Source organism: Patiria miniata, unplaced genomic scaffold (genome assembly GCF_015706575.1).
Source record: "Patiria miniata isolate m_02_andy unplaced genomic scaffold, ASM1570657v1 HiC_scaffold_17, whole genome shotgun sequence".
Classification (NCBI taxonomy): domain Eukaryota; kingdom Metazoa; phylum Echinodermata; class Asteroidea; order Valvatida; family Asterinidae; genus Patiria; species Patiria miniata.
The window spans coordinates 4,798,204-4,824,829 of NW_024037055.1; the positions used below are offsets into that span (position 1 = coordinate 4,798,204).

At 39.7% G+C, this 26,626-nt stretch overlaps 1 protein-coding gene across 2 annotated transcripts in view; it reads right to left on the minus strand.

The window, feature by feature from the left end:
* LOC119723573 (peripheral plasma membrane protein CASK-like) overlaps nucleotides 1-26,626 on the minus strand; it is a 111,645-nt gene that overhangs the window by 20,665 nt on the left and 64,354 nt on the right. Inside the window, exons 13-14 of one of the 2 annotated variants that reach the window (XM_038194294.1) lie at nucleotides 16,380-16,466; nucleotides 11,530-11,613 (exon numbers count right to left, since the gene is read on the minus strand). In XM_038194294.1, the coding sequence (XP_038050222.1) occupies nucleotides 11,530-11,613; nucleotides 16,380-16,466 (171 nt within the window). Of the gene's footprint in view, nucleotides 1-11,529; nucleotides 11,617-16,379; nucleotides 16,467-26,626 lie in introns of both variants that reach the window. The other variant, XM_038194293.1, reaches the window with a different exon arrangement.

Genomic DNA, 26,626 nt, shown 5'->3' on the forward strand with positions numbered 1-26,626 from the left:
ACAAATAGATTTAAAAAAAAAAATAATAATAATAAGAATAAAAAATAAGAAAAAAATATAGAACTACATGTACGTCTGTTCGATGAACAGAACATGGGCTTTTTCGCAGTATGATTTTCAAATGACTCTATGGTATTTTGTTCATGACCAAAACGAAGACCCTGGATTATTATTACAAAGAACAATAATCAGAAATGATCCCCATCAAACAACAAAAACAAGATTCCAGCAACTTTGGCTCTGAAGCAGCTGTAGCACTGAAGCTTCTGTCTGAGACATCATTCTTGCTGTGATCATGAATGTCCTACCATTTAGGCCTACATGTTACCGGAAGGTCAAGCACCATAAAAGGGAGGAAACAAGGCAGCACCCTAAGCCCTGGTCCCTTGGCTGTACGCCTTGAACCTTTATGAAGACACACGTACTGGACTTTGTGGATAGTCCCAGCAGCAGAGCTTACCAATCATGCTAAGAAACTGTTGGTATTTTAAGACTGAAGCTTCTGCCGGAGAAGCCATCAGTGTTCTGGTAACGAATACTGCAATCAGCCAAGGACGAGCCAAGAAACCCAAAAACCCTGAAACACCCAAAGCTCAAAATGATGTTCACTTGGGCAGAACGGACTCCACCAACAAACTTCCTTTTTTTCAACGGGGCTTTTTAAGCCAAGCACTTTGTTTTTTTGGCCAATTTGAAATCTAAGGGATCTTGCACACATGTCACTCACTTTTTAAAGGCGCTTCATCAGATGGGCCACATGTTTTAATGGGAAATATTGCTGCAAACGATGTCTCTCAACACATACAACGGCCACTTTGCAGAAATTCCCCCACAGCACAGATTCTGAGTAAAAAAGCTGTGATTTTTATCAGACTGACACTAAAAAAAAAATCAGCCGGCAAACATTTGCTAGAAAAAAATTTAATCAGATTTGCCGACCGGGCAGAGGAGATTAAAGCTGCATCTGCGAACACATCAGTTGTCTGCACATTACAGAATGACGTTCGGCCCGTGTTATCTACGGGTCAGTTCAGATGGTCCCTCAGAAACAAAGAATGCACACTGAATTTATGACTCCAACAGCTGATGCTGCAAGTATCTGTACACTAATCAAGTGCATTTTAGAGTGAAGCCTTTGCAAAGAAAAAAAATGCTTTGAATAAGTTTTTGAATTGCCTTTGGCAGGTTAATACTCAATTACCTCAAGATCCTTCCCTCCTCACCGGAAAATTACAACAAAATTTTTTGATCTTAACAAAATTGCATGTCTTTTGTATTTAATCCACATTCATTTGAAAGACTTTCTGGCTTGAAATTGCCGAGGCTTTTTGGATCCTGACGTTTTGTTGGCCAATGTTCGGGCATCTTCGCACGGGAAGCCATCATTTTCACAAAGTGGTTTTCGATTTCAAAAAACTAAAACATCCAGAAAATCAGGACAAATCCAGACAAATCTCACTCCCGACATGTACATTTGTACAGTGTAGGAAGGTTACCTAATGGAAAGCATTGCTGTCACATCACCCAGCGTTCTTGCCAAATGGTATACATTTATGCATGCTTCGTGACCAGTCTAGTGCAGACTTGTCGCAACTCCATCTCCACACATCACCCCTAGATTTCCAGCACGACACAAGTCGAAACTCCTCAGTTTGATCGGGAAGAGCTCTTACCGCCCCCCCTCCCTCCCTCCAACCTCCCCATGGAACGGGAGCTCCTCAAGAATCGTTCAATAATGCATCTCCTTCCTGCCCTCTATAGGGTATCTCCTTTGCCTTGCGATACGCGCAGACTACGGTAGTTACAACACGAATACGCATACTTGTCGTTGACACTGGAGTCTGTACTACATTGTACATGTGATAAGCCACAGACGTATCGGATGCTTGTCCGTCAACGTGAAGATCACTCCATCAAGAACCTGTGTACGTCAAAACCTGCACTGCGGATCACATACAAATATATGAATCCAGGAATGTGCAAAGGAAAATTCAAAGCTTTTTTAAGCCAACTATTAACCCTTCAGTCACTGATAAAGCACCCGAAACCGCCCTGCCTATTACTCACTGTAGTGCCCCAAACCGCCTGAGCTCTCAACTGTTTTATTGATAATTCTTCAGTGAATAAACACAATGTAATACAATGTAATACAATATGTAATACAATGTAACACAATATGTAATACAATGTAACACAATATGTAATACAATGTAATACAATGTGCTGATGGGTTAAATTATACTTTTTCAATCTTTGGTTTGTTGCATGTCAATCATGTACAAACACTTGCATTCTACATGTACATGTAGCTATATCCTCTATGAGGTCAACAGGCACATGTACATGTACGGTACATGTACAGTACATGTATTCACAGCAGTGTCGCACCCAGGATTTGGCTGGGAGGGGGGCGGGGGGCTCACAAATTTTATTTTTTTTCAAATCTTTTTAGAAGTTTTACATTTTTTTCAAAAAATGTTGCCCAACATTTTTCTCCGCAGAATTTTTTTTTGGGTGGCGGGGTTGAAAGTCAGCCATGTTCAGGCCTTAATGAATCCTTTCCTCTATTTCTCACAACAGTTGGAAAGATTTGGGGTCAGGGTGGGAGGGGGGATCCAAGGAGTACGGAGAGTAAAGCATGATCATTACAACTTCCTCGATTAATCACCAGGGCTTAAAATAGAGTCTTGGGCAGTGTCATGTCTGAAGACAGGGCTAGGGAACACACTAAATCCATCGGTCAGGGAAAAAGAAAAAGAAAAGACATGTAAAAATGTACAATGTGTCTTGAATTTCTTAGCTATTTCTGAAATTGTCCATGCAAATATGTACATAGATCATTTTGCAAGCTGAATTATGTGAGGTATTGATGAAACTTCATGTACGTATATTATGTACATGTATTGTCACTGAGCTCAAGCCCTAAGACGTGTTAAACCTGCATTACATTAATTGATGACACAGAACGTATTGAAAAACCTTGTGCAACATATTATGGACAAATGAAAGCAAACATGTATCATATTATACAAATATGTTTTCGATTGGCCCCCGCACTTTACCGGTATACCGGTACATCGTTCACCGGTGCAATTTTATTTTGTAAGCCGCTTTTGTCAGCGACAACTCTCAAGTAACAAATTGTTCAAAACACAGCTTTCAACATTGGGAAGATAAAACGTTCCATCAGCGCCAGACGCATTCATACGAGTACACACTGCCTCCATACTCTTAACAAACATGCTGCAGCATGTAAGCCTCGAATTACATTCACACACAAGCGATGGTTGATGTCGAGCATAAGACCCGAAACCCATCGTCCGGTGTTCAGTTCCAGAATATTGAAATCAAAGCCACGCCGGGTTTGTAACATTACAAGCTGCCAGACGCTTTTTTTGGGTACTGACCGCGAGGCTTTAGAGTTGAGTTGAGCGCGAGCACATGGAAACATGATGACACATGAGGGATCGAGACTGCATAGGGAAGGGGGGGGGTGGGCTGGGGGAGAAATACCCATTGTTGAAATAATAGAAGCTTTAGTACTGCGATCATGACAAACGTATGGATGGCAGGGGGCTTGTCAAGTGACTTGAGACCCCACGATAACTCAGCAGTAATGATGCCGGAATGACAGCTGGGCGATTTGGAATCGTGAACATGTCCAAATGCACAGCAAGAGTTACGGGTAGTTGGCGTGACTCATTTCGGAGACATAAAGGGTTCAAGAGAAAACGGTTTAAATGCATCAATAATTAACCCCAACCCTCCGAATCCTCCAAAATCCTCTTTGCAAAATGAAGAATTTTGCAGGATAGATACATGCATGTGTAAATGGCAAAAACATGTGGCTGATTTTGGAGGATGCACTGTGTCAAGGTCTTGGGCTGGACCTTGAGTTGTTTATGCTCAGCCGTGCAAAAATCTGTGCAAAAATCTAGGCCTACCGGTATATTATACTTGAAATCCCTCACACTGCTCCAGGATGATCACTGCATGGTTCTGCCTCAACATATTTGACAGTGATTGCTGGGGGATTTTGCAGGATTTGAGGCAGTGGTCACCCCTCCAAGGACCACATTCAAGAAATATTTAGCAGGATTGAAGCTGTATGCAATTTCTGCATGGAGGCAGGTGGAAAAATTTGCAGGATTGAGGTTGCATCCTATCAAAAAAGCCAGAGGAGTTAGGATTATAGATGTACATTCACTGTCTGAGCTCTTGAACAACTTACGGTAGATTCTTTCTCCTTATAACTGTTCAACTTACATGTTTTGTTTTTAACAAGAAAAAAAAAATTGTTGGCAAAATGATACTTTTGCGAACTTAAATGTGGCCAGTAACTATGACCTGTCAGCTTAATGTGTTTTCAATTTAGCTACCCCCCCCCAAAAAACCCCCCCCCAGGGTATTACAGAATGAGAATGTTTGTGCTAGACCAATACAGAGATTACTACCAAATTAATCGGTACATTTCTTGGCCATGAGAGGTGGTGATGTGTTCCAAATTTCTGGCCGGGTTGGGCATCAGGAATTCTCATTAGATTAAAAAAAAATGGACCTGAAACCAAGAATGTCGCACCCATGGGTGTTGACAAGTTTCACATACAGTAATACAATGCTTGAACACTGTTGCAATAACCACAACAATTATATAGGTCCATCAGTTCGAGGCCAATGCAACATTAAAGGGACCATGTCATGCATTTTACACTGGCATACATTTTGAGCAAATTTCTATTTCTCTGAATGCAAACTTTGAGACATCACTCTCTTTTTTTTGCACTTTTTTAAACACTAAAAATGTTCAATGTTTTTCCTGACAACTGAGGGCACTGTTGCTGTGATGTCATCTTAGGAAAACACCCTTTAGTTTAGGGCTTTTCTTTTCAAATTGCGAGCAGACTGAAATCATACGTACATGTACATAAAGTTTACTCATTGACTTACTGTCATGCGCTGAAGTAACAATGATTGACCAAGGTTTAATCGGTGACTTATTCCTTCCTCCGTGCTGTCATGCACTGAATCGATAATGACAGATGATCGACCCAAAACAGACAATTCACCGCCGCAATTGCAATTTTATATTCTGGCAGCTTTTGGAGTTTTAGCCTAGAGAATGTCATCCTAGTACAACTTCTCATGAATTGAAAATTCTCATTTAAGCATAAAAACTGAAAAGGCATCAAAACCCTTTGAAAATTACAATTTATAAATGGAGATTAAAAGCAAATTCATAAATACAGGGGTGTGAGTGACCACTGATAAAAATAGCCGAAAACAGCTGAAAAAGGCGTAAAAAGGCTGAATTTTGGAGATCTCTTATACTTTTCTACACACAAGTGAGGGAAAAAGCTGAAAAAAGCTGAAATCCAAAACCAAAAAAAAGCTGAAATCAGCTTTAAAGCTGAGATTTCACACCCCTGTAAATACCTGAGACAGTTTACCCATTCCTATTGGACGAGAGCCCTTCACGTGGGTGGTTTTAAACTGCAGGTAAAACACCGCTGCATTCTGCGCCACATCGCGCAGTATGCGCCGACTGAGTGTGCGCCAATCTCAAGATACATGTAAGGAGATGTTTAGCACTACACGCGTGAGGCATGTACCATAGACATGGCGAATAGGAAATTCGTTGGAATTTGCCTATTATTGATGTCTTTGACTTTTTGACAGAAAAGGTATTTATGAATGGGAGTAAATAACATGCTTGGCTGGTTTTAAACAAGTATGTTTAAGACCAGCTAGGGGCTGACAGGTGAATAAATGGGACACAAAGGTGCTTTTTTTCAAAGACTGCATAAAAACAAAATTCTATTTCATGAGCCGGAACAGGACCACCTGATAACCAATGAGTCAGACAATTGAACCTTGCAACCCTTGGTGTTGGTGTAAGGACATACAAACATTATGAAATGCTACAGGATACAATGGACAATTGGCTGAAGCCGAAGTGTGTCTCTCTCCCTAATAAACTGGCCTTCTGATTTTACATCCCTCCATTTGGAGCAATTTCCTGTAGTGCCTGTGACAAAGTTATAAATCAACTACTCTTTTCATAAAAAAAGTACAGCCTATAACGTGGCACACGGTTGCTGGAAACCACACGTTAAAATAAGCACACGCATGATGAACCTCTTCTGAGCCAGTTTAAAGATGTACTGCCTGTGCTGCCGGTATTTTTAAGTTTCATCGTGAACTTTCAGGTTCTTTGGTTTAAACATCGATAAACCTAACCCCAAAATGTCTGTAAACGTAAATTCCAGAGAGGGCAAAACACTGTGTGGACCCACACAACGTATCTGAAAACTGGTTTAATGTGGGCATCTTTTGTTCGGAAGCTTCTACACAGTGAAGCCTTGTCCAAAAACACACATGAAAGCCTTTTATTCAGAGGGCTGCAAATGCCCAAAATAGAAACATAAAGTCTTCTTTTTTTTTGGAGGGGGGAATATAATAAAAAAATTTAAGTTGGAATTTTGATTTCTATGACGAGAACGAAAGCACAGATGAGATAGCACATCTTTAACATCACCATGCACTTAAGGCAGATGATTTTGACTGATATTACTAACATGACGGTCCGGCTTAAGTACGAAGCGACTATCTCCGGGATTAATCAGCGCGCACATGTCCGCTTCTGCCCGTTTCATTTATTGCCCCATTTGCTTTGCATGTGAATTATGACCAGGCGATGTCGCAGTGCATGATTGCAAAACTGGCGGGGGGGGGGGGGGGGGGGTATTCAGGCTGATAAAGCATGGCTATAAAATCTCGATGCTACGACCGGGAATAGTTGGGATGTCATGTTCAAAACCTCTCTCTACAACACACCCTTCCCCTTTTTGGCTGCTCTCATTTTGCTGCTCTCACTACAAAGGACAAATTTGCTTTTAAATGACGTGCAAAGAAATTGACTCTTTTAAAGCCAATTTACATCCATGTTTATGGTTCACAGGGGTATACAATTCATTGCTAATCGAATGAAGATTACATTATTATGACTTGACCAAGGTGGTGCCAGTACAGTATGGTACGCAGTTAACCTGATAACAAACATTGCAATGGATGTAGCATGAAGAAAATAAAACAGGGCTCATTTCACATACACGTAGTTGGGAATTTGAAAATATCGCTTGACAAATTGGGCTAAGCGTAACAAATTTAGAAACCAGTCGCAAGCAATATGCATCACTTGACATCTTGGCTGGTATCCTGTTTTTTTTGCTTAGGAAAAGTAACCTACCGTACTGAATTATTATCCAAAAGCTTACTTGGATTAAAGATCATATGCTGGCACTAAACACCCTGTAAAATTATTCCGTCTGGTTTGCTGTCATTTAGAAGAAATCAGGAAATGTACAATGTAGGTGAATGGACTGATTTTTGGAATGGAGAGAGCTACCGTATCGACGTATTGTGTTTCGTGATCAAACGATTGTGCATGGTTTTCCACTGTTTTCTCAAAGAGTACATTGAGCATATTATCAGGTTAGGTTTTGAACATTCTTCTTTGGATTTTGAGCTTAGTGTTATTGTTGGAAACGAACAAAATGCATGAAAAGCAAATAATCATACATATACATGCCTTTAAATTGGCACTAATTTGACACTTCTGGTATAGTACATGTGCACTGGCTATACAAGTGAACTGTGTTCTGTAAATGCAATCATCACACGATGACAAAAATGTCAAATATAAATAAGCTAATATTCTCCGGGCTCAGCAAATTTGTGTGCATTTCTGTGCGTACCGGTAACGGCCTTGGTTAAACAACCATTGTACATCTGCCATATCAATGCTGTGTTGTGCAAAACCGATCACCACATGACGGTAAAAAACACGTCAAAGACCACTGGCGAAATAACGCATTTTCTCCTTGATGAAAACTGACAGGATGTTTCGACGTGATGCACCGGCCTCTCTGATTAGGTTCTGTACGAGCTTCCTTCCCCGTTATGAAGAATGCAAATGTTAAGGCCAGTCCATTTATTGGAAAATCAATTCGAGTCTGGGACCCCGGCTCGATATGATGTCGGGGGATGGGATTTGCAAGTCCACCGCGCCCACCGCCGGCCTACACCCGCTGCTACATGTAACTAACCTGCCCTTGGATATCATATCTGTTTTCTTTGATTAGGAAACAAAAATAATCAGCGTGGAGCATAACAAATTGGGGGGAAATACAGTGTCTAGGATTTCAAGTATAGCATGCGATATTGACTGGAAGATTGTCAGGCTTTTGTTTTATGAGCTATTTTTTTTTTTTTTTTAATAATTATAGCACTTTAAAACCCTAACTCCCTAGGCCTTTTTGCTAGGAAGTAGCCTCAATCCTGCAAAATCCTCCGCTATTTCTTGAATATGGTCCATGGAGGGGTGACCACTGCCTGAATCCTGCAAAATCCTCCGGCTATGACTGTCAATAGGCTGAGGCAGAGGCAGTGACATCTTGGAGCAGTGCGGAGGATGTCAAGTATAATCAAGGACTAAATTTATGCACGGCTGAGCATAAACAACATAAGGTCGGGCCCAAGACCTTGACACAGTGCGTACTCCGAAATCAGCAACGCACTTTTGCCATGTAACCTCAATCCTGCAAATTCCTCCAATTTGCAAAAAGGATTTTGGAGGATTCAGGGCGGTTAGGGTTAAATTCCTGTATTTGTAATACATGTTTGTAGATCGGGCCAGAGTGACGTCATCCCATGAAAACATCTATGTCATTTGCACACCAGTTTTCATTGGTTACTCTGTGTTACCATTCAGCACTCCAGACTCAAGAACCATCGAGTTCCAAGAACATACCGGATAGGTCTGGGAGCTAGATATGCCAATTTAAAAAAAATCCCGGATGTCCGACCCCACCTTTTGTTCAAATTTCATATTTCAGATCAATTTTTCACATTTGAGTGCATAGAATTCGCATTAGTATCTGTGTCCACAAACACGTCCCAGCAAAATATAATAATAAGTAAATAATTAGTAAAAAAAAAAAAAAATGTTTATTCTGCATGACTTGAAGTTTTGAACTTGCACACACTCTCACACACAGGTTTACTGAGAATGTTATGAGGGCGCTGTTCATATCTGTGACCGAAGTACCGGTAAACGGTCATTTCGTCGGTTTATTTGTGTTAAAAATCATGGTTTCTGGTCGACGTTTGATGTTTAACTTGCCTTCTTTCTTAATATACTTTATATTTTTATAATGTTTTTTAAATCTGGCAGAGGACATGAGACAAATTTCTCGGCATTTTTATGAGGAGACTAATAAAGATAAAGTCTCTAGCAGTTATAAATCCTGTTCAAACGAGGAGACTAATAAAGATCAAGTCTCTAGTAGTTATAAATCTTGTTCAAATTTAATAGTAGATGTTAGTTGTCCACAACAAAATAGCTGTCCACAAATGTGGACATCACTATAATTATAAAGGCTTTCATCTTGTCCAGAGTTGTACAACATCTAAAAATTAAAAAGGTGACTTAAGTAAGATTTTTTCCCGACTAATAAATGTTAAACTGACAATATTCTTTACATACTTCATTCACACAAAAAATTGGTTTCTATAAGTGGAACTGGAAAGGAAGTACGGCTTACCCCTATGAGGATGACTGGCTTGTTAGTACACAGACCATATGTAGCTAGGCCGCTAGCGATACCCTACGAGTATATCCAATACTATGAACCAACTACAGACCACAGTGTCTGGCTGGCTGCTGGCTGGCCGGCTGACTCATAAACCAATGTCTGTGAGCCAGTCTGGTCTGACCGGCAAATTAAAACATGTCACATCCCATGCTCCTCCCCAGTCAGTTGGTATGGGGGTCAGGGGTCAAGGCTATGAATATGCAGTGGGTAAGGGATATTTGCTTGGCCAATGGGAAGTGGGATGGGTGCTGTGACTTGAGTGACTTTAGGCTCAGAGCATGAATATGCATAGGCTACATTGTATGAATATGCAAATCAGAGGATATGGCTTGGCCAATGAGAAGTGTGCTTGGGTGCTGTGACTTGAATGACTTGGGCTCAGAGAATGAATATTTTTGTCCCAAAGTTATCTTACTTGTAGGCCTACTTGTGAGTATGATGTCCCGGCAACATGTACATGTACCGGTACAAGAAACAAAATTTCATGATGCATTACTCCCCTAATTCATTAAAAAAAAAACACCTCATGATTTCATATAAGTCATGTTCTGATGCTCTGACTTTTCCAGAGGGGTCTTTAGGTTATTTTTGGATGGCCTTTTCAAATTTAAATGGTTAAAATATCATTTCCTTACAAGCACATTATTCAAACAAATTGGGCATTTGAAAAAAATTTAGCCTTCGAAAATACACATTTATACAATAATACACGTTGTACACACAGGGGGGTATTCACATCATATTGCATTATTGCTAAATCTATGCACAGAAGGCCGGCATGTGTATATGTGTATCTCAAACAAGCCCCAGCCAATATCTGGTCTCGTGATTCTATTTGCAGATATTTTTTCCTCTTTCTATTTGCCTGTGGGCGCCACTGATGTAATTGTGTTGGCTTAAGGAATACTCGGGCAGAGGGTCACGAGAGGAGACATTTTATAGAATAATCGAGCGGTCGTTTCATCGAGGGAGACTTTACAGAATATCGTTGGATACCGGGGAATCCTAGGTGATGTGAATAGAACCGTATTTGTGACATACCGGTACGCTAAGCTTTCTCCGCCTCATTACCTCAAGCGTAGATTTTCATTTTCATTTAAATGGTTGATTGTGAAGTGTGTAACTGTCACTATAGTCTCTTTAGATTCAAACTATGATAAATTGTTTTACCCAAGCTTTTTAACATATTTTTTTCTCCTTCTAAGTTTAATTTGTATGTTTTATTTCAACGGAAAAACTATTTTTTCATATTTTGGACGTTTTCAACGCTCTGAAAATATCCCCCTGAAAATGTCACTTTGGAAATGGCCTTCTTTTATTGTTTTCTTCAAAAGGACAGCATGCCAGAAAGACTAATATCGCAGGGAGTTTATTGCCATTATATCTTTAAACCGGGTAAGTTTTTTGAACAATAATTTTGTCAGTTACTTTTTGGATAGCTGCAAATGATCTACTCTACCTTTAAAAACAAAATCTGTTCAGAGTGAAACTCTAAAATTGTACGGGGGAGAACTTTAAAACATTGAATTTTGCAAGCCTTGACACGACGCACAAGTGCGTGCGGTTGCTATAATTAATCGGTTCAGTGCGAGACATCGCGTAGCTGCAATCAGCTCAATGAGAACGTGTCTCGGACGCTGAATTCAGGCCCAATTCAAAACATGATTTGGCAACTTTTGATTTAAAATCGAGATCCTTGAATGTTGTTACTCTCGAAATATACAGCTGAAGCTGAGCTGAAACTTCATCAGGTTAGTCATTCAGCACCCTTCTTTAGATTTTTTTAGCACGTTTGCTGCTTCAAACGAACAAAATGCACAAATTACAAATGACGGACTGTACCTTCAACTTGTTCTGTCAATGTTATGGTACTTACCCTGAAGTGCGGTTCTGCGAGGATAGCCTGGAGTTCATAGCTTTCTTGGCTGTCTTGAGGGCTCCTCTGTAGCAACTCCAATATCTGCTGACATGAAGACGAAAAGCATGCAATCATTCTCTTCTCAGTGTCTCATACTGAACCACACAAAATGTGCTTTCTCTTAATACTAAAATAACAGTTTTCGAATTGCTTTAGTACATGTTCACAATGGACTTGATTTTCTGGCTGAATTCATTTGCTGAACTTTATCTGTTGATGTTGTTTTTTTTTTCTTCAATAGAGTACCGAAGTGTGATGTCATCTGTCTTTGTTCTGATTCACGCGATGGTTAGCGCATTGATGTGAACACACACTTAACCCTGAAAGGGTGGGGGGGGGGAGGGGGGGGGGAATCCGCCGATAGCCTTAAAAAAAACTCGAGCGACCCGAGCTGTTATGACTTTTTTAGCCTTGCGCACCTTTTGATACCAAAAACATAAAAATCAGACTATAGGTTGCCGCGCAGCGATCAAAAACTTTCCCATTGCACACAGAGCACAATTACCATTCGTATGTATATGAATAATTAATTAACCATAATTCCAAAACCCTTTGATCTATAGTCATGAAATTTCTTGGGTATGCTCTAGATGAGTTGCTCTATGCATATACTGAGTTTCAAAATTTTTCGTCACTCGATGGCCGAGATCTTGGGGGGGGGGGCAGAATCCCCCTCCCCCCCCCCCCATTCGACTAAATACTAGAAACCATCTATTTGAATTCATTCAAGTGAAGTGGATCCACCGTCTACACTCTAAGGCCAAACAAAAAAAGTCTCCGGTTTCTGGTATGCGCGCGCGTCGCCGTAGCCATGCGTGTCGGCAAAATGAAAAAGTTTTTTTTTTCAATGAAAGATGATGTCTCAAAACCGCCAAACTCACTGGTTTGACTGGAATCCTGCTGCTGCACAATTTTAACGTGTTTTTAGATTGGGTTATGGTCGAGAATAAGCTTTATATGTGGCCTCTCTGGACTCCCATATAGTTGCACGAAGTTCAGTCGGGCACCATTTGCAGTCATCAGCCGACATTTGAAGCAAAAAAATCAGGTAAAAAAAAAAAAAGGCTGCGTCGCCGCACCACTTTTTGGGCAAGCTCCATACCAGAAACCGGAGACTTTTTTTGGGGGGCCTAATGGAAAGCTTTGGGAGAGCACTCCTAGCCAACAATTAGATATTAATATATACAGTAACCTGTGGTAGTCAGTGCTATATTCAGCACCTGTCTCTGATATAAACCTCCTATGGCTCACAGTTCACCTGGTGGGGGATTTGCTTTCCAATTTGGATTTTGGCTCTTACTTTGCCAGGGACGAAAATGCTGGATTCATTCATTACACTACAAATCCCAATTGATTTTTTTTTCTCTACTCACTATGAAACAAAATTAGGGGGATAATGCGACAGGATTTTAAAAGCCTTGATTTACTTTGCATAATCATGTTAAACCCTATGTTTAAAAAACCTCTCGCAATTTTTTGGGGGATGAGGGAAAAAGGGAGATCATAACCAGTTTTTTCCCCTTAAAAACTGTATAGAAATTGACACTAAAAAATGCCGAAAAATGGCCTAATTACGCTTGGTAATGAAGATATATGTGCCTGTATATGTACAATTTCGTGCAATAAATACCCGACTGGTGTTAAAAGATATTCAGCTCCCGTCGTGAATTTAAAACACTCAGAAAATTAAAGACTTTATATTCTTCAGTTTTCCCCGATGATAAAATCTTATCTGATCATATCATGAAAACGTTTAATACTGATCAAAATTCCCCTAATTTGAAAAAATCACCATAAATGTACATGCATACATAGTTCGTGCACAAAGATTTCAACGTCCAACACGTTTCTTCAATTTACAAAAATGTACGGGTACTAAATGTCAGCATGACACTTTGTGCAATAACGGCCAACCTCGTTTTAATACCAAAACTCCATCTACTACTTCTATGTGTATCACATCTTCATAATCACTACAGGCACTTCCAAGGTAACACTGCCAAGCGGCCTGTCCCACTCAATTTACGTTAAATGTAATGTTAAAGAGATTCATTAAAGCCATCCATCACAGAAGGAAACTAATCAAGAGAACAGTGGGAGTGATTACTGCTTAAAGGCTCCATCATGTCCAAGAGATGAAGTTTACACGTGTGCATATTTGTAGCAAATCTCCATTCCTCTGAAATGTATAACAGCTACGAGGCATCCCTTTTTGGTAAATTTTGATTGAAAAGTGCACTTCTTTAACCCTAACCGCCCTGAATCCTCCAAAATCCTTTTTGCAAATTGGAGGAATTTGCAGGATTGAGGCTACATGGCAAAAGTGCGTTGCTGATTTCGGAGTAAGCACTGTGTCAAGGTCTTGGGCCGGACCTTGTGTTGTTTATGCTCAGCCGTGCATAAATTTAGTCCTTGATTATACTTGACATCCTCCGCACTGCTCCAGGATGTCACTGCCTCTGCCTTAACCTATTGACAGTCACAGCCGGAGGATTTTGCAGGATTCAGGCAGTGGTCACCCCTCCATGTACCATATTCAAGAAATAACGGAGGAATTTGCAGGATTGTGGCTATATGTTATTTTTCCATGAGGCCAATAGGAGGATTTTGCAGGATTGAGGCTACCGGTACATCCTAGCAGAAAGGCCTAGGGAGTTAGGGTTAAAGTATTTAAAATTGTCCATGCTTTTCTGGACAACTGAGGCTGCTGTTGCTGTGATGTCATTTCAGGAAGACACTGTTCAGTTTATGAGTTTTTTACTCATCAAATCGTGAACCCAAAAATTTGCTCATTGAAAACATTTGTGAGAAAAGTTTGCTCATTGGCTTACTGCCATGTACCAGTACTGACACAACAAATCACCAAAGAAAATATAAAAAAATCTGGAAAGTTTTGGTGCTGAAATAGCTTTAACATTAAGGTGTCTGTTTCAAATGACATCACACTTTTTCTCATGAATATAGCCATTTGCATAACATAAAAACCAAAAAGGCACCAAAATACTCTTAAAAATGGCAAACAAAAGTTCAAAATTTAAGGTTTAAATGGGACACAATGATTCATTTTCTAATGCTTACATTACAAAAAAAATAAGTGCAACCCCCACTCTTATGGATCGCTAAAGAAGTCACTCCATTACAAGTAATGAGAAGGATAATTAACAGAGAGAAATGTCATTCTCTGGTAAAGCACCGATCACGTCATTTAATGGATGATGGAACATTCAATTGGGCACTCCCCTGGTTATTCATTGTCTCTCCAATCAGGCTGCCAATCTGGTTAATTAGGGTGCTAATGATAGAAGTGGATACATTCTTCACTGTGCAGGATGCAAATCACTTTAGAATAGACTCTGACTGAGCTTTTTAACATAAAATGTATGTTACTAAATTTTGAGCCAACAAGTACACTGCAGTTTGATTGGAGGATCATGATACTGACAGATTGTAAGACTTTGGGCATCAAGTGTTGTCAATAATTTATCGATTTTGTAATCAAATTTCTGAGGAGGGTTGCTTCACTTGCTTGTGCATACTGTAAAAAAAAATTGAGCCAGCGGAGGGGGAGGAATTGATTTGGTTTTAGAGAACTTTTGATAATTTTGGAAGTTATTAGAAGGTAAAATTTACATTTGAAAGCAAAACAGATCAAAGTAATGACTTCTCAAGTTTCAACTTTGTGCAAAAAACCAAAAAAACCCACAAATAAACAAAACGCCTCAACAACAAAATACCCCCTCACAACAACAAACAAACCTAAGAAACTATTAAGTGTTTATTTGAAAATTCTACAATAGGCCATTTATCAAAGGAACTTACAGCAATAACAATGTGGCCAACTGCCCCCCCTCAATTTTTTTTAGTCTACCGTCCCTTACAGTATTTCAACATCAATAGACAATGAACAACAGAGGGCAGCATTTACTTGAAACACACACCACACGGCGCTGTTGAGTTCTAAAAATAACCCTGATCATCGTCAACCCACCTGCAAGAAACGAACTACGGTGGGAATTTGGGCCTGTTACCCCACATGCACTGATGTGGTTTTACACACGCAATATGGCAAATTGGGTTCAAAAGATACATGCCTATGGACGTCATAATGTGACAACTGCAATGAATCATTGCACGCGCCAAAGCCGGGGACGAAAGTAATTAGATTAGAGAAGGGGGGGAGGGGAACAGTAGCAAAATGCAAATCTTGCGGGTTCAGGGTCAAAATCACCGGAGTTGGGATCAATTTTCAAGAGAGGGCGGTATGCAGTTGGCCTGTGAGACACTGTTCTCAAATAAAAGGGATGGATGCATTTTTTATCATAGATGTGACAAAAAATATTTGGTGTTTTAGATTTCTCATGCCAAATTCACCACCTGTTTGGAACAACGTGGCGAGTGTTGTACCCAGTGGCGTAAATCTGTGCCGGCGAGTGGGGGGGGGGGGGGGGGGGGGAGATGGGGGATGATCAAAATCCAAGAATTGCCCAGCCATGGAAATTCGAGGGGGGGGGGGGGGCGGACACCACTTTACACTAGGGGGCGCTCTTCAGGATATAGATGTATATCAATATGTATACTCGCGCTTCCATCAAAACGGCACATTTTAAAAGCTTTTGTACTTTGTTTCTCCACTTTTCAGTGCTACTGAGTACATTTTTGTTGTTGGGATGTTCGAAACTACCTTGAAATCCGCATTTTTTTTCGCATCACGAAAAAGTGGGGGATGATTCAATAGCCCATCCCCCCTGGTCCAAAAGTGGGGGGGGGGGGGGGGATATGACTGTTTCGCGGGAAGGTTTGTTACTTACGTCTTTGGATCTCTGGACGCTGTCTGAAGGGATGTCCTTCTTGTTAGGCATCTGCTCGCTGGACTTGGTGTTGATCTTGTCGTAGAGCTACAAGATAAAATCCACACAGAGATGGAACAGTTATTGCTTAAACCCTTTGAGACGCCAAACTGTTTGAAATTTAAAGTTGAACAAAGAAATAGACTGGAGCAGGGTTTGAACCTGCGACCTCCGGCTCTACCAACCGAGCTATCCAGCCCTATGTTGGCGGCTCCCCATTTTATCAATGTCTGTTTCAAGGGCGCTTAAACTTGTAATAGCTTGTACAGCCTCGACATCGAACCTATCGTCGGTTTTAATGACAATTGGAACTGAAAAGAATCTCTTCAGTTTAGAAGTCATGTGATTGTGGTTCAACTGACAATTTGAAAACACTGAATGTAGAAAGCCAGATTCTATCACCAAATACATGTAGTACCTGGCAACTTTGGCTTTTGCCAATCAGCGACTTTTCTTTCTTAATTACAGAATTACTAGTATTCACGTAACATGTAGGGCCTACATATCCATTGCTGAGGGACTGTTACAAAATCGGAAATGTGTTTATCATATCAATCCCATCTATTTTCAACAACGTACAAAGACATAGTGTCTTTGTACAGAAAATATTTGTTTGCATATTACTGTATTTATTAAAGTATTAAATACAAAATAAAATACATGCAATAACATTATGGATGTCATTATAAATATTATCTTTATCAATTTTCAGTAAACCACCATGCAATTTCTTTACTACGTATTATAGTGTTACAATACTACTAAATATTAAATGATACAGGGAACTATGACACGCAGGATATGCCTGCCACCAGCTCAAAACCGAGGGCGCTATTTTATCGCAACAGTATTATTGGCAGCAAGAGTTAAAATCCTCCCTCCCTAAGAGTCTCATGATGACCTCAACTAAGCCCCTCCCTTTTCCCCAATAAAACCAGGCATGAATTCCAATTTTATGGGGGTATCTTAGGAATTCACGCAGTCCCTCACTCCGAGATGAAAAAGTAGGACGGGGCTTTGAAGCCATGACCCGTGTTATCCAATCCGGCCTGAAATACTAAAGACTAGATGGGCAAAGTGCAGCTCGGCACTCAAGACTTCAAAGCAGCAACCGTGTGGAATTCAAGAAACCGTAGATGTATCGCACTTGATCTGCGGTTGAAATGTACGCTTGATTAAAAAAAACACTGCTGATATGAGAAAGGTTTTTTTTTTTCTTTTTTTTCCTGTCCATTCTGGGCCAGTGAACTGTGCAAATGCTAAAACCCTTTTATGATTTGTTTCTTTTAATAGTTGGTGCATTAAAAACAAGTACAACCTTGTCTAATGTGAACTTGAAATAGCAGGATAAACAAGATTATTATATAAGTAAAAACATTGTGCAACCATAGCAAATGATTGAGAAATTCCCTGGCAACAAAAAGGTGCGTACCAGTCTTGGCCATTTTTTTTTTCTTGACTCATCAGGGAAATACAATGAAATACAAAATATTACAAGTGCTAAATGGTAAAAAAAATGTTTGGAGATGAAGCTAATTTTCAGTACCACATTGATAAATTTTGTGCCGGTTCTTTTAATACATGATGCTATTCAGTTCCTTACATGGGCGTCGCGAGGGGGGGGGGGGCAAGGGGGGGGGCACTTGCCCCCCCCCCTGGAAAAGCAAAAAAAAAAGAAAAAAAAGAAAAGAAAAAGAGGCGCGAAGACAAAGTGGTGTAAATTTAATGAGTTGGGGGAGGGGGGGGGCAAAATGTCCCTGCCCCCCTCTAAAACTGATAAATCGAGAATGTGTTGAGAAATACAAGCATTTTTTGGCAAAATTTTTTTGCCCCCTCTAGAAAAAATCCTGGCGACGCCCATGGTTCCTTACTGGAGCAGAGCAGCACGTGAAAACGATCTCACTCTTGCTATTATTTTAACTTAACAATTTTTTTCTGCTGAAATCGTACAGACTATGCTGTTCAAAAAATGATAACATATAACTGGTTTCTCTCAAAACCCTAGATCATGACAGATCAATACATTGCAGGAGACTGTCTTTTCAACTTCTACAGGGTGAGTCAAAAAGAAAGTGACCGAATTTGAAAAAAATGTTATTTTGAAATATGTGACTTGCTCCATTTCATAAAAATAACTTAGGGATAAAGTACATGTTATTGACTAGTAACTGTGAAAATTTCACGTAATTTGCATACTCTATTCTCATGTGAATTTTAGTAAAAAGGTCACAAAGTTCAGTTGCCCAGTGTCCACCACTGATCAATTACCGTTCTGTGAACTGATGAATAATCAATTAAATACAGTGAAACATGGATGTTTTCAAACCTCCATGAATGAACGAAAATGTGCAAAGGAAAACAGACAAAAATCGCCGTCAATATTTCAGGGAAAAACAGCGTTGACTTGTTCCTAATATTCAAAACACAAAATCTGACATTAAAAATATTATTTAAGTCGTGACTCAAATGATTACAATCTCATTTGTATTTGAATGCCTAAATTGCAATCAGTAATTCTCACTCAGCTCAATAGCTTCCAATGGCATTCCATGAACAGCCATAAAAATAGGTTCTTGTGGGAAAACATGCATACACTGTACCGGTAATTTCTGATAGCATGTATCAATTTCAATATTTTTTTCAGATCAAACAGTTGAAAAAAAGGGGGGGGGGGGAACACAAATACATGCATAATACATTATCACACAAAATGCATCGCATCCAAGCAAATCGTAACCATTTTCTCCAAGACAGCTTTCCTGCCTCCCACCCACTCGCTAATTAATTGTCCTAATCTCTGGAACAAGTACAAATCAATACTCAGCCACTCTCACAAGTGGACAGCTTAAAAGCATTAGCCAATTAACGCTTGTCTGCTGCAAACAAATGTGAAGAGGGAGGTATTGTAATCAGGAGAAAGGATCAACAAACAATGCTGACACAGACAATAATGCTTGTCAGACTTTGCGGCTTAGAAAGAATGTAACGAGATTGCATTAGGGCAGACTCAAATTAGCCAGCAACATTTTGTAATCCGGGAAAGTTTTACAAAGCGTTGCTGCAATGTTGTCTTCTACATGTAACGCAACCAGATGGTATTGTTTTTATTAGCTTCTGCATGCGTCCTTGTTGCCACATTTATATTATTGAACCAGTTTATCCATTGTTCTCACAACACTAAGCCAATTAAGACATCTGTGAAATCAGAGGACTGGAAATGGTGTGTCATCGTATGCAATACAGAGCAGTTTATTTTAGGGAGGCTTGAGTCGGCCAACATTTGCTGAAATCTGACAAACTAATTGGTCAAATTTTATGGGTCATGCGATTTTAATAATCTTGAGTTTATGGTTGCACAAGCAGATCAATACTTCCTTCTTTGAGTATGTCTCTCACAGAACCCATGTTCAGTAGTTTCGATGGAAAAGTTACATGTAAATCAAACTAGGTTTTGCCCTTCACCGACGTATAAATACTGAATACTCAGTGTGTTACCTCCCGAGTGAAAGTTGGAAAAAATCACTCGGGTGGGACTCGAACCCATAACGTCCTGCTTTCTAGTGCAGATGTCTTACCACTCGACCACCGAGCTAACAGGATCAGTTGGCTGGTTCGAATCTGATGTACATAGCAGCGGGTACCACATTAACTATTCATAAGATGGATTTTTTTAATTAATTTTTTTATTAAGTTACATGTACCGGTACCGGCATGTTTATTCATGACCAAAAAAAATGACGTCACTCTATCACTATTACGTACATACATGTCGTCAACTAGTTACAAGACATTGAAGCTTTGAAAGAATGGCTGTTGTAGAGCTGCCACAGTTAGCCTAGTGGATAGTGAGGTTAGCTACATGTATGGACCGTAAGCTCCCTGTAACCCTGTTTTGGGGCAGTTTCACGGGAAAGGTTGCAAAATGAAAAATAGGAAATCGATGCTTTATTTCATAGGAAGACTTTGTTGGAATTTGCTGGTTTTTGTCTCACAAGGACCGTAATGTTGTAGCAGTCTCCAGAAAAAAAATTGCAGCTCTACGCATTATGGTTTTCAAATTATAAGCTCACATGGGTGCTAAAGCACAAGATTTGGAGTCTCATTCACATTTTCTAGAGACTGCAATTGATGAGAATTAAAAATAAATGCCATGGGAACCACCCAGACTTGCAAGGACATTGAAGTATGTCCCAAAAATATGTACACCAGATTTCATTAGGATTGACCAACTCGTTCTTTTGTAATGCCGTTTTGAGTGAGACATTGATGTGTTTGTTAAATGTTTTTTCAAAATGTCCTTTCCTGAACATGGTATTTTTTCCCAGAATTAAAAGAAAGAAGACACAACTTATTGCCTGTCAAAATGATGCTACACACTCCAGTAATCAAGTATAAAAAGATGGGAATTGGATACTCACAAGTAAATTTGATACAGCAGCAGTCGCATATGCCATGCAAATGTTTGTTAAAAATGTCCTTTCCTGAACAGGGCCCCCCTTTTTTTAAAGGAAGTCAGAGATAAAACTTTTTTGACATAAACATGTACCTAGGGGCGTACTTACCAGATTTAACAGACTACAAAAAGAATCAGACTCGAACCTTGCTTGTTGTCATGACATTGTCGTTAAACTGCATTGTCCTTTCCTGAACATATAGTTTAACAGAGTACTTGGCAAAACCATTGTTGCAGAAATTTTATGAAATTTATGCTTATATTGTCTGTAAAGTTTATGTTCTAAAATTAAAACCAACTAAAAGGCAAGAAAGTGTTAACATTTTGTTCTTACAGGTCATTTACTCCCTCATGATTACACACACAATGAGTAAACATGTGCATATACATTTATCTTTACAAGTCACACTTAAATCCAATATTTGTCAGGAATTGGCTAATTTACAGTTTCAAACCATCCCTTCCACAAAATACACACATTAGTTTGAGTAAATGTAATCAAAATTTACTGTTTTAGTCTAGTTTCTGTGTATTCAAGTGTTCAGGATAGGACACTTTTTTTTAACAAGTTTAACAACATCTGTTATACATTGTACCGCACTGTTTTAACAATTCTTTCTGTGTGTGCAGCCATTTCATTAGTTTACAATGTAATTGCTATGAAAATGGAACAGTCAAGCTTATCATGCACTGATCATGTACAACTTGTTAAAATGTGTGTCCTTTCCTGAACATGTTTGAAACATTTACAAGGAACAAGTACAGATACACATGAACCTTCCTCCGTGCATACATGTACTGTACGTGTGTACAAATTCTTTAAACTGTTTTGGGCTTGATGTGCCTATTCCTTAGATCCCATTTTGTAAAAAGCACCATGCTGACTGAATTTTTTTTTCACTGGACTGCTAGATAGTACAGTTTAATTATCTAGGCATTTCTTTGTGGGGCATGTACATGTATACATGTATACTGGTATCAGTGTCTCAATACAAAGTTATGTTTTCACCAGCAATAATTATAATCATTTGAATGGACATTACTTCAGACTAACTTTATTGTCATTCAGGAAATGCACGGTGCTACCAGTATGCTTAACATTGTTAAATAGTTTGTCCTTTCCTGAACGTAAATTTAGTTAGGTGGAACAATAACAAGGTACAAACTGATCTGCCTCACAAATGTATAGCCTCCCAACTCTAGTTTTATGGTTATTTTTCTTGTAATGTTGCTTCATAAGATCAAACTTGACTGAATGTAGTAATTGTTAAAATTGTTGTCCTTTCCTGAACATAGTAAACCCTTTTCATAGCAATGATAAAGACCATGGTAACTATGTAACGCAGCACACTATAAACACAATTTTTTTGCCAATTGTTCTACCATGTACACAGCCTTTGGACAAAAGTGCAAATAATCAGCAGGCTGCATGGTTTTCTGTAAATCAGAAATGAAAGTTTGTCTTTCAAGGAAAAGAGAGCTATAAAATTGAATTTTTCGTCAGTATATGAAAAAACATGGTATTTTTCATAACCTAGAGTGCATTAATATTCAAGACATGACTACTGTGATGACTATCAATCATTTTAAAGCAACTCTAAGCATGTTTGAGATGTGGAATTAGCAGTTTATGATACCTACCTTTATTCGACAAATTTTATGGTTTGCAAAGTGTAAAGTGCCTTAAATTGAAACGAAAAAATGTTTAAGCCCTGACTTTAACATTTTCTAGTACCTTTATGTATGTACTTTCAACAAATAAACATGTTGTATCCATACAACAAGTTTCATTTTTGACCCCCCGTGAGACTTTTTTGCAACCTTTCCCGTGAAACTGCCCCTTGAATCCACGAAGGCCCATTTTCATTTTATTTTTCTTCTTCAAATTTTTAGTTGGGATAGAATTCATTAAGGAAAAAGAAGAGTCCGAGAATTTAAGTGTCTTCCAGAGACGTTCTCAAAAGAAGGAGGTACTGATCTGCGTTTCGCCACGTAACAGATCTCTTTTGTGAGTTTGTATTATAAAAGAGATTGTCACAAGGTGCAATGTGAACTTGATCATATTGCTATCTGCACCATACACACCTTCAAATCTTGTCATGAGGTTTTGGTAAAACAAAACAAACAAAAAACACGGAAGTTGAGAGCCCCCTTTAATTTCCTGTATTGATTACTATGTTTGTGTTGAATGCCAAGTTCTCGTAGCGGAGAGGGTTAGCTTCATGCTCACTTGGCTGGCCAATGAATCAAGCAGCACATTGCCCTTGGCTGTACATACATGTATGTATACTCCATGTACTCCAACACTACCAACACCCCCCCCCCTTTCACCAACCCCCTTCCCCACCCCCCTCCCCCTCAAATTACTATGACTGAGTTCTATGCTTCGTTCTTGACCTCGTACTGAAAAGGTTAGCTTCATGCTCACTTGGCTGTCCAATGAATCAAGCAGCACATTGCCCTTGGCTCTTTACTCCAACACTACCATCCCCCTTCCACCTACCCCCCCCCTCCCCCCTCCAGGCCCCCCTTCCCTCCCCCCTCAAATTACTATGAGTTCTATGTTTCGTTCTTGACCTCGTACCGAGAAGGTTAGCTTCATGCTCACTTGGCTGTCCAATGAATCAATTAGCTTTCACTCTTGGCTCAATATTCCGCACTACATCCCCCTCCCCCTACCCCCTCCCCCCCCCCCATGTTTATGTTTGAGTTTTATGCTTCCTTCTCAACCTTATACCCAGAGGGTTAGCTTCATGCTCACTTGGCTGTTCAATGAATCATGCAACATATTGCCCTTGGTCACTAAACTACCCTTAACCCCCCCCCCCCCCCTTCCAATATCTGTGTCCATTGATTTGTCATTCGCTGCAAAAGCAATAACGCCAGACATGCACAAGAATACATTAACACCTATTGCATAGTACATGTACAAGTGCGTGCTCAAAGTTACATTGAATGAATTTGTTTTTCAACGCGGGTGGGACTGCAACTCCTCGCATCAAATAGATCTTTAGAAAAATAGACCTTTTGAATTCGGCAGTCATGTTGGAGGTGTTTCTTGTTATTTTGAATTCAGTAGCAATGAATGCACGAGAGGTCTGTTTACGCGCATCCCTGGGGATCTGGAGCACGCACCTCCAAGATGGCAGTAGTGCAACAAGTCTAAAAAAAGGCGGAGAGCCACAGTACGTAGGTTGTGGGTTCGATTCCCACCGAGTATTAGCTTGTAAATTGTTTATTTAAAGCTCTCAGAACACGTCCTCAGCACACAGTGCTGATAAAATGTTGGTGGGGCTGAAAAACGAAAGGATTGAAATTTACAATACCCTTGCGAAAAATTCAGTCATTGAGTAAAGTTTATATTGAATTAAGGTTGTGCAAAGAAAAGTCAATCACCTAGGACCCCCGAGACCTCTGTAACTTTTCAAAATCGAATCGCCAAAGCTCATCTTAAGTAAATGCAAATATACATTCAGACTCTGCCCCGGTACTTTTCCTGAGTGAAAATTTAAGCATCTGACCTGGAAATACATCTGTAACAAGATTTTGAAGCTGTGACCACGGTAAATGCCGAAAAATGTTGACACTGTCACATGGGAGTGCAAACATGGGAGTCAAGTCGTAATAAAATTATCCTTCATGAGACTTTGAAGTGGCCGGTGCTACACAGGTACCGGTACATGCACTTGTGAGTTTCGTGATACCACATTAATATTTTTTGGTTCTGGTCCATCAAAATATTTTTTAAAATACACGTTCGAATATTAAAGGGAATATACATCATTTGTTTTTGCTGTAATTTTCAGAAATGGATGGAATTGGGGGGTTGGAAATATATAGCAAATATAGTTACACTGACTTTTTTGAGGTTTTGGGTTCGAAAATGCTATAAAAACCAAGAAAACAATCATTTTCCTGTAGTCTGGTTCCCTGACTCCATATAAGAAGAAACAGAGCAGTTTACATACATTGGGGAATTGTAAGGTCAGGGAACCAGTCTAGCTGGCTCGTACCCGTTCATAGGTTTGTAATCGATTGCAAACAAGTGCGATGGTCAATTGGGGCCAGTATTGGAAAAAAAGCCAGTTTTTTTCCAACGCTGATCGGCCGATCAGTGTTGGAAATTGATACAAAAATACCACTTTTCTTGAAAATGACAGTATACCAGGTGCCATGATTTACAGGATGCTTTACACTGTCATTCACTAACAGTCCAGCAAGGTATTTCAAAATGATTTGGTAATTTTATTTTTGATGTTTGCAAATGTTGTATTTTCCCTTTAAAATGAAAGAAAAAATGAAGATAATTTATGTTTTCAGGTCAAATTACTTTTAATTTAAGATTTTCCTGAAGAAATAAAACAGAGCTTTTTTTCTCTCTCTTATGATCATACACCTAATTGATTGATTACAGCCGATTAACTGTCCCCTTGTATTTAATTCCAACCACTCAATACCAGCACGAGATGGGGAGCCGGGGAACCAGTGAAGCAGACACCACCTCACACTCATCTGAGTTCATTAGCCAATGCCTTACTGAGCAACGGCCGGTCCCCACCTGTGGCGGGGAACCGGCCGAGCGAGTTGATGAATCAATGAGGCAGGAGTTGGTAACCCGGTGGAAAAAAAATCATCAGAATTTGGAGTATTACATACATGTACATGTACGTGCAGGTTTGCACGTCCAGTGCATGTGCAACGTTCATCTTCTCAGCAGGAGTGAGACTGAGAGAAAATGAAAAATCCACGTAACATAATCAGCAGAGGTTTAGTGGCTTGTCGAGGGCTGAGGGCAATGCAGGGTCTATGATACATGTTTGTATTTGCCTAATGGCACCCTTAAAATGCCTATTTATTTTGATCTCTTATAAACTTGCAAAAACCTCAGGAATTCTGGATTTCACAAAGTGATGCTTTCAATCCTGAAATCGGGAAAAATCCCGAAATCTGGAAAAATCCTGAAAATCTGATTTCAGGAAAAATCCTGAAATCGGGAAAAATCCTGAAATCGGGAAAAATCCTGAAATCAGGAAAAATCCTGAAATCAGAAAAAAATCCTGAAATCAGGAAAAATCCTGAAATCGGAAAAAAAATCCTGAAATCGGGAAAAATCCTGATATCAGGAAAAATCCTGAAATCAGGAACAACCCTGACAAATTTCTAGCTGTCTAAAGGCCGGTTCATATTCGGCACGAAAGCGAACGTGAACATGAATTTGTGATGTCGGGGACGTTTTCGCACTGCGAATTCGCAAAGTTGAACACATTTCAACTCCGGTGAATTTACTCTAACTTTTTTGCAACAGTCCTCATTGGTTTCTGACCTTGATTCATCGATGATGTTGCACGTGTGTATGTCCTCGATTTACACCATAAACACAGGCACACATACATGTACATACTACTTGGGGGAACAAAAGCCAAACTTCTTTCCCAAATCGCCTTCACACTTCTTTGCAAATCTGTGTTCACAATTTTTCCGCCTTTTAATAACTAAATGTACAACACCTTCCAGCCCCTTTGGTGCCCCCCCCCAAATAATAATTATAATAATAATTTCCACACCCAGCCACCCCGGCCTTTTGAAACCCCTGGATCTGCCGAGTACACCTCATGTTCTCGACCCTTCAACTTCTCATCCACAGATCAATTTCTTTCCGGCTCTATGTTTCGCCGCTTCTCCTTATTGATCTCATGGGGGGGGGGGGGGGGGGGTGTTAGAAAGGGAAGGGGGACAGTGTCTCCCCCAAGCTGAG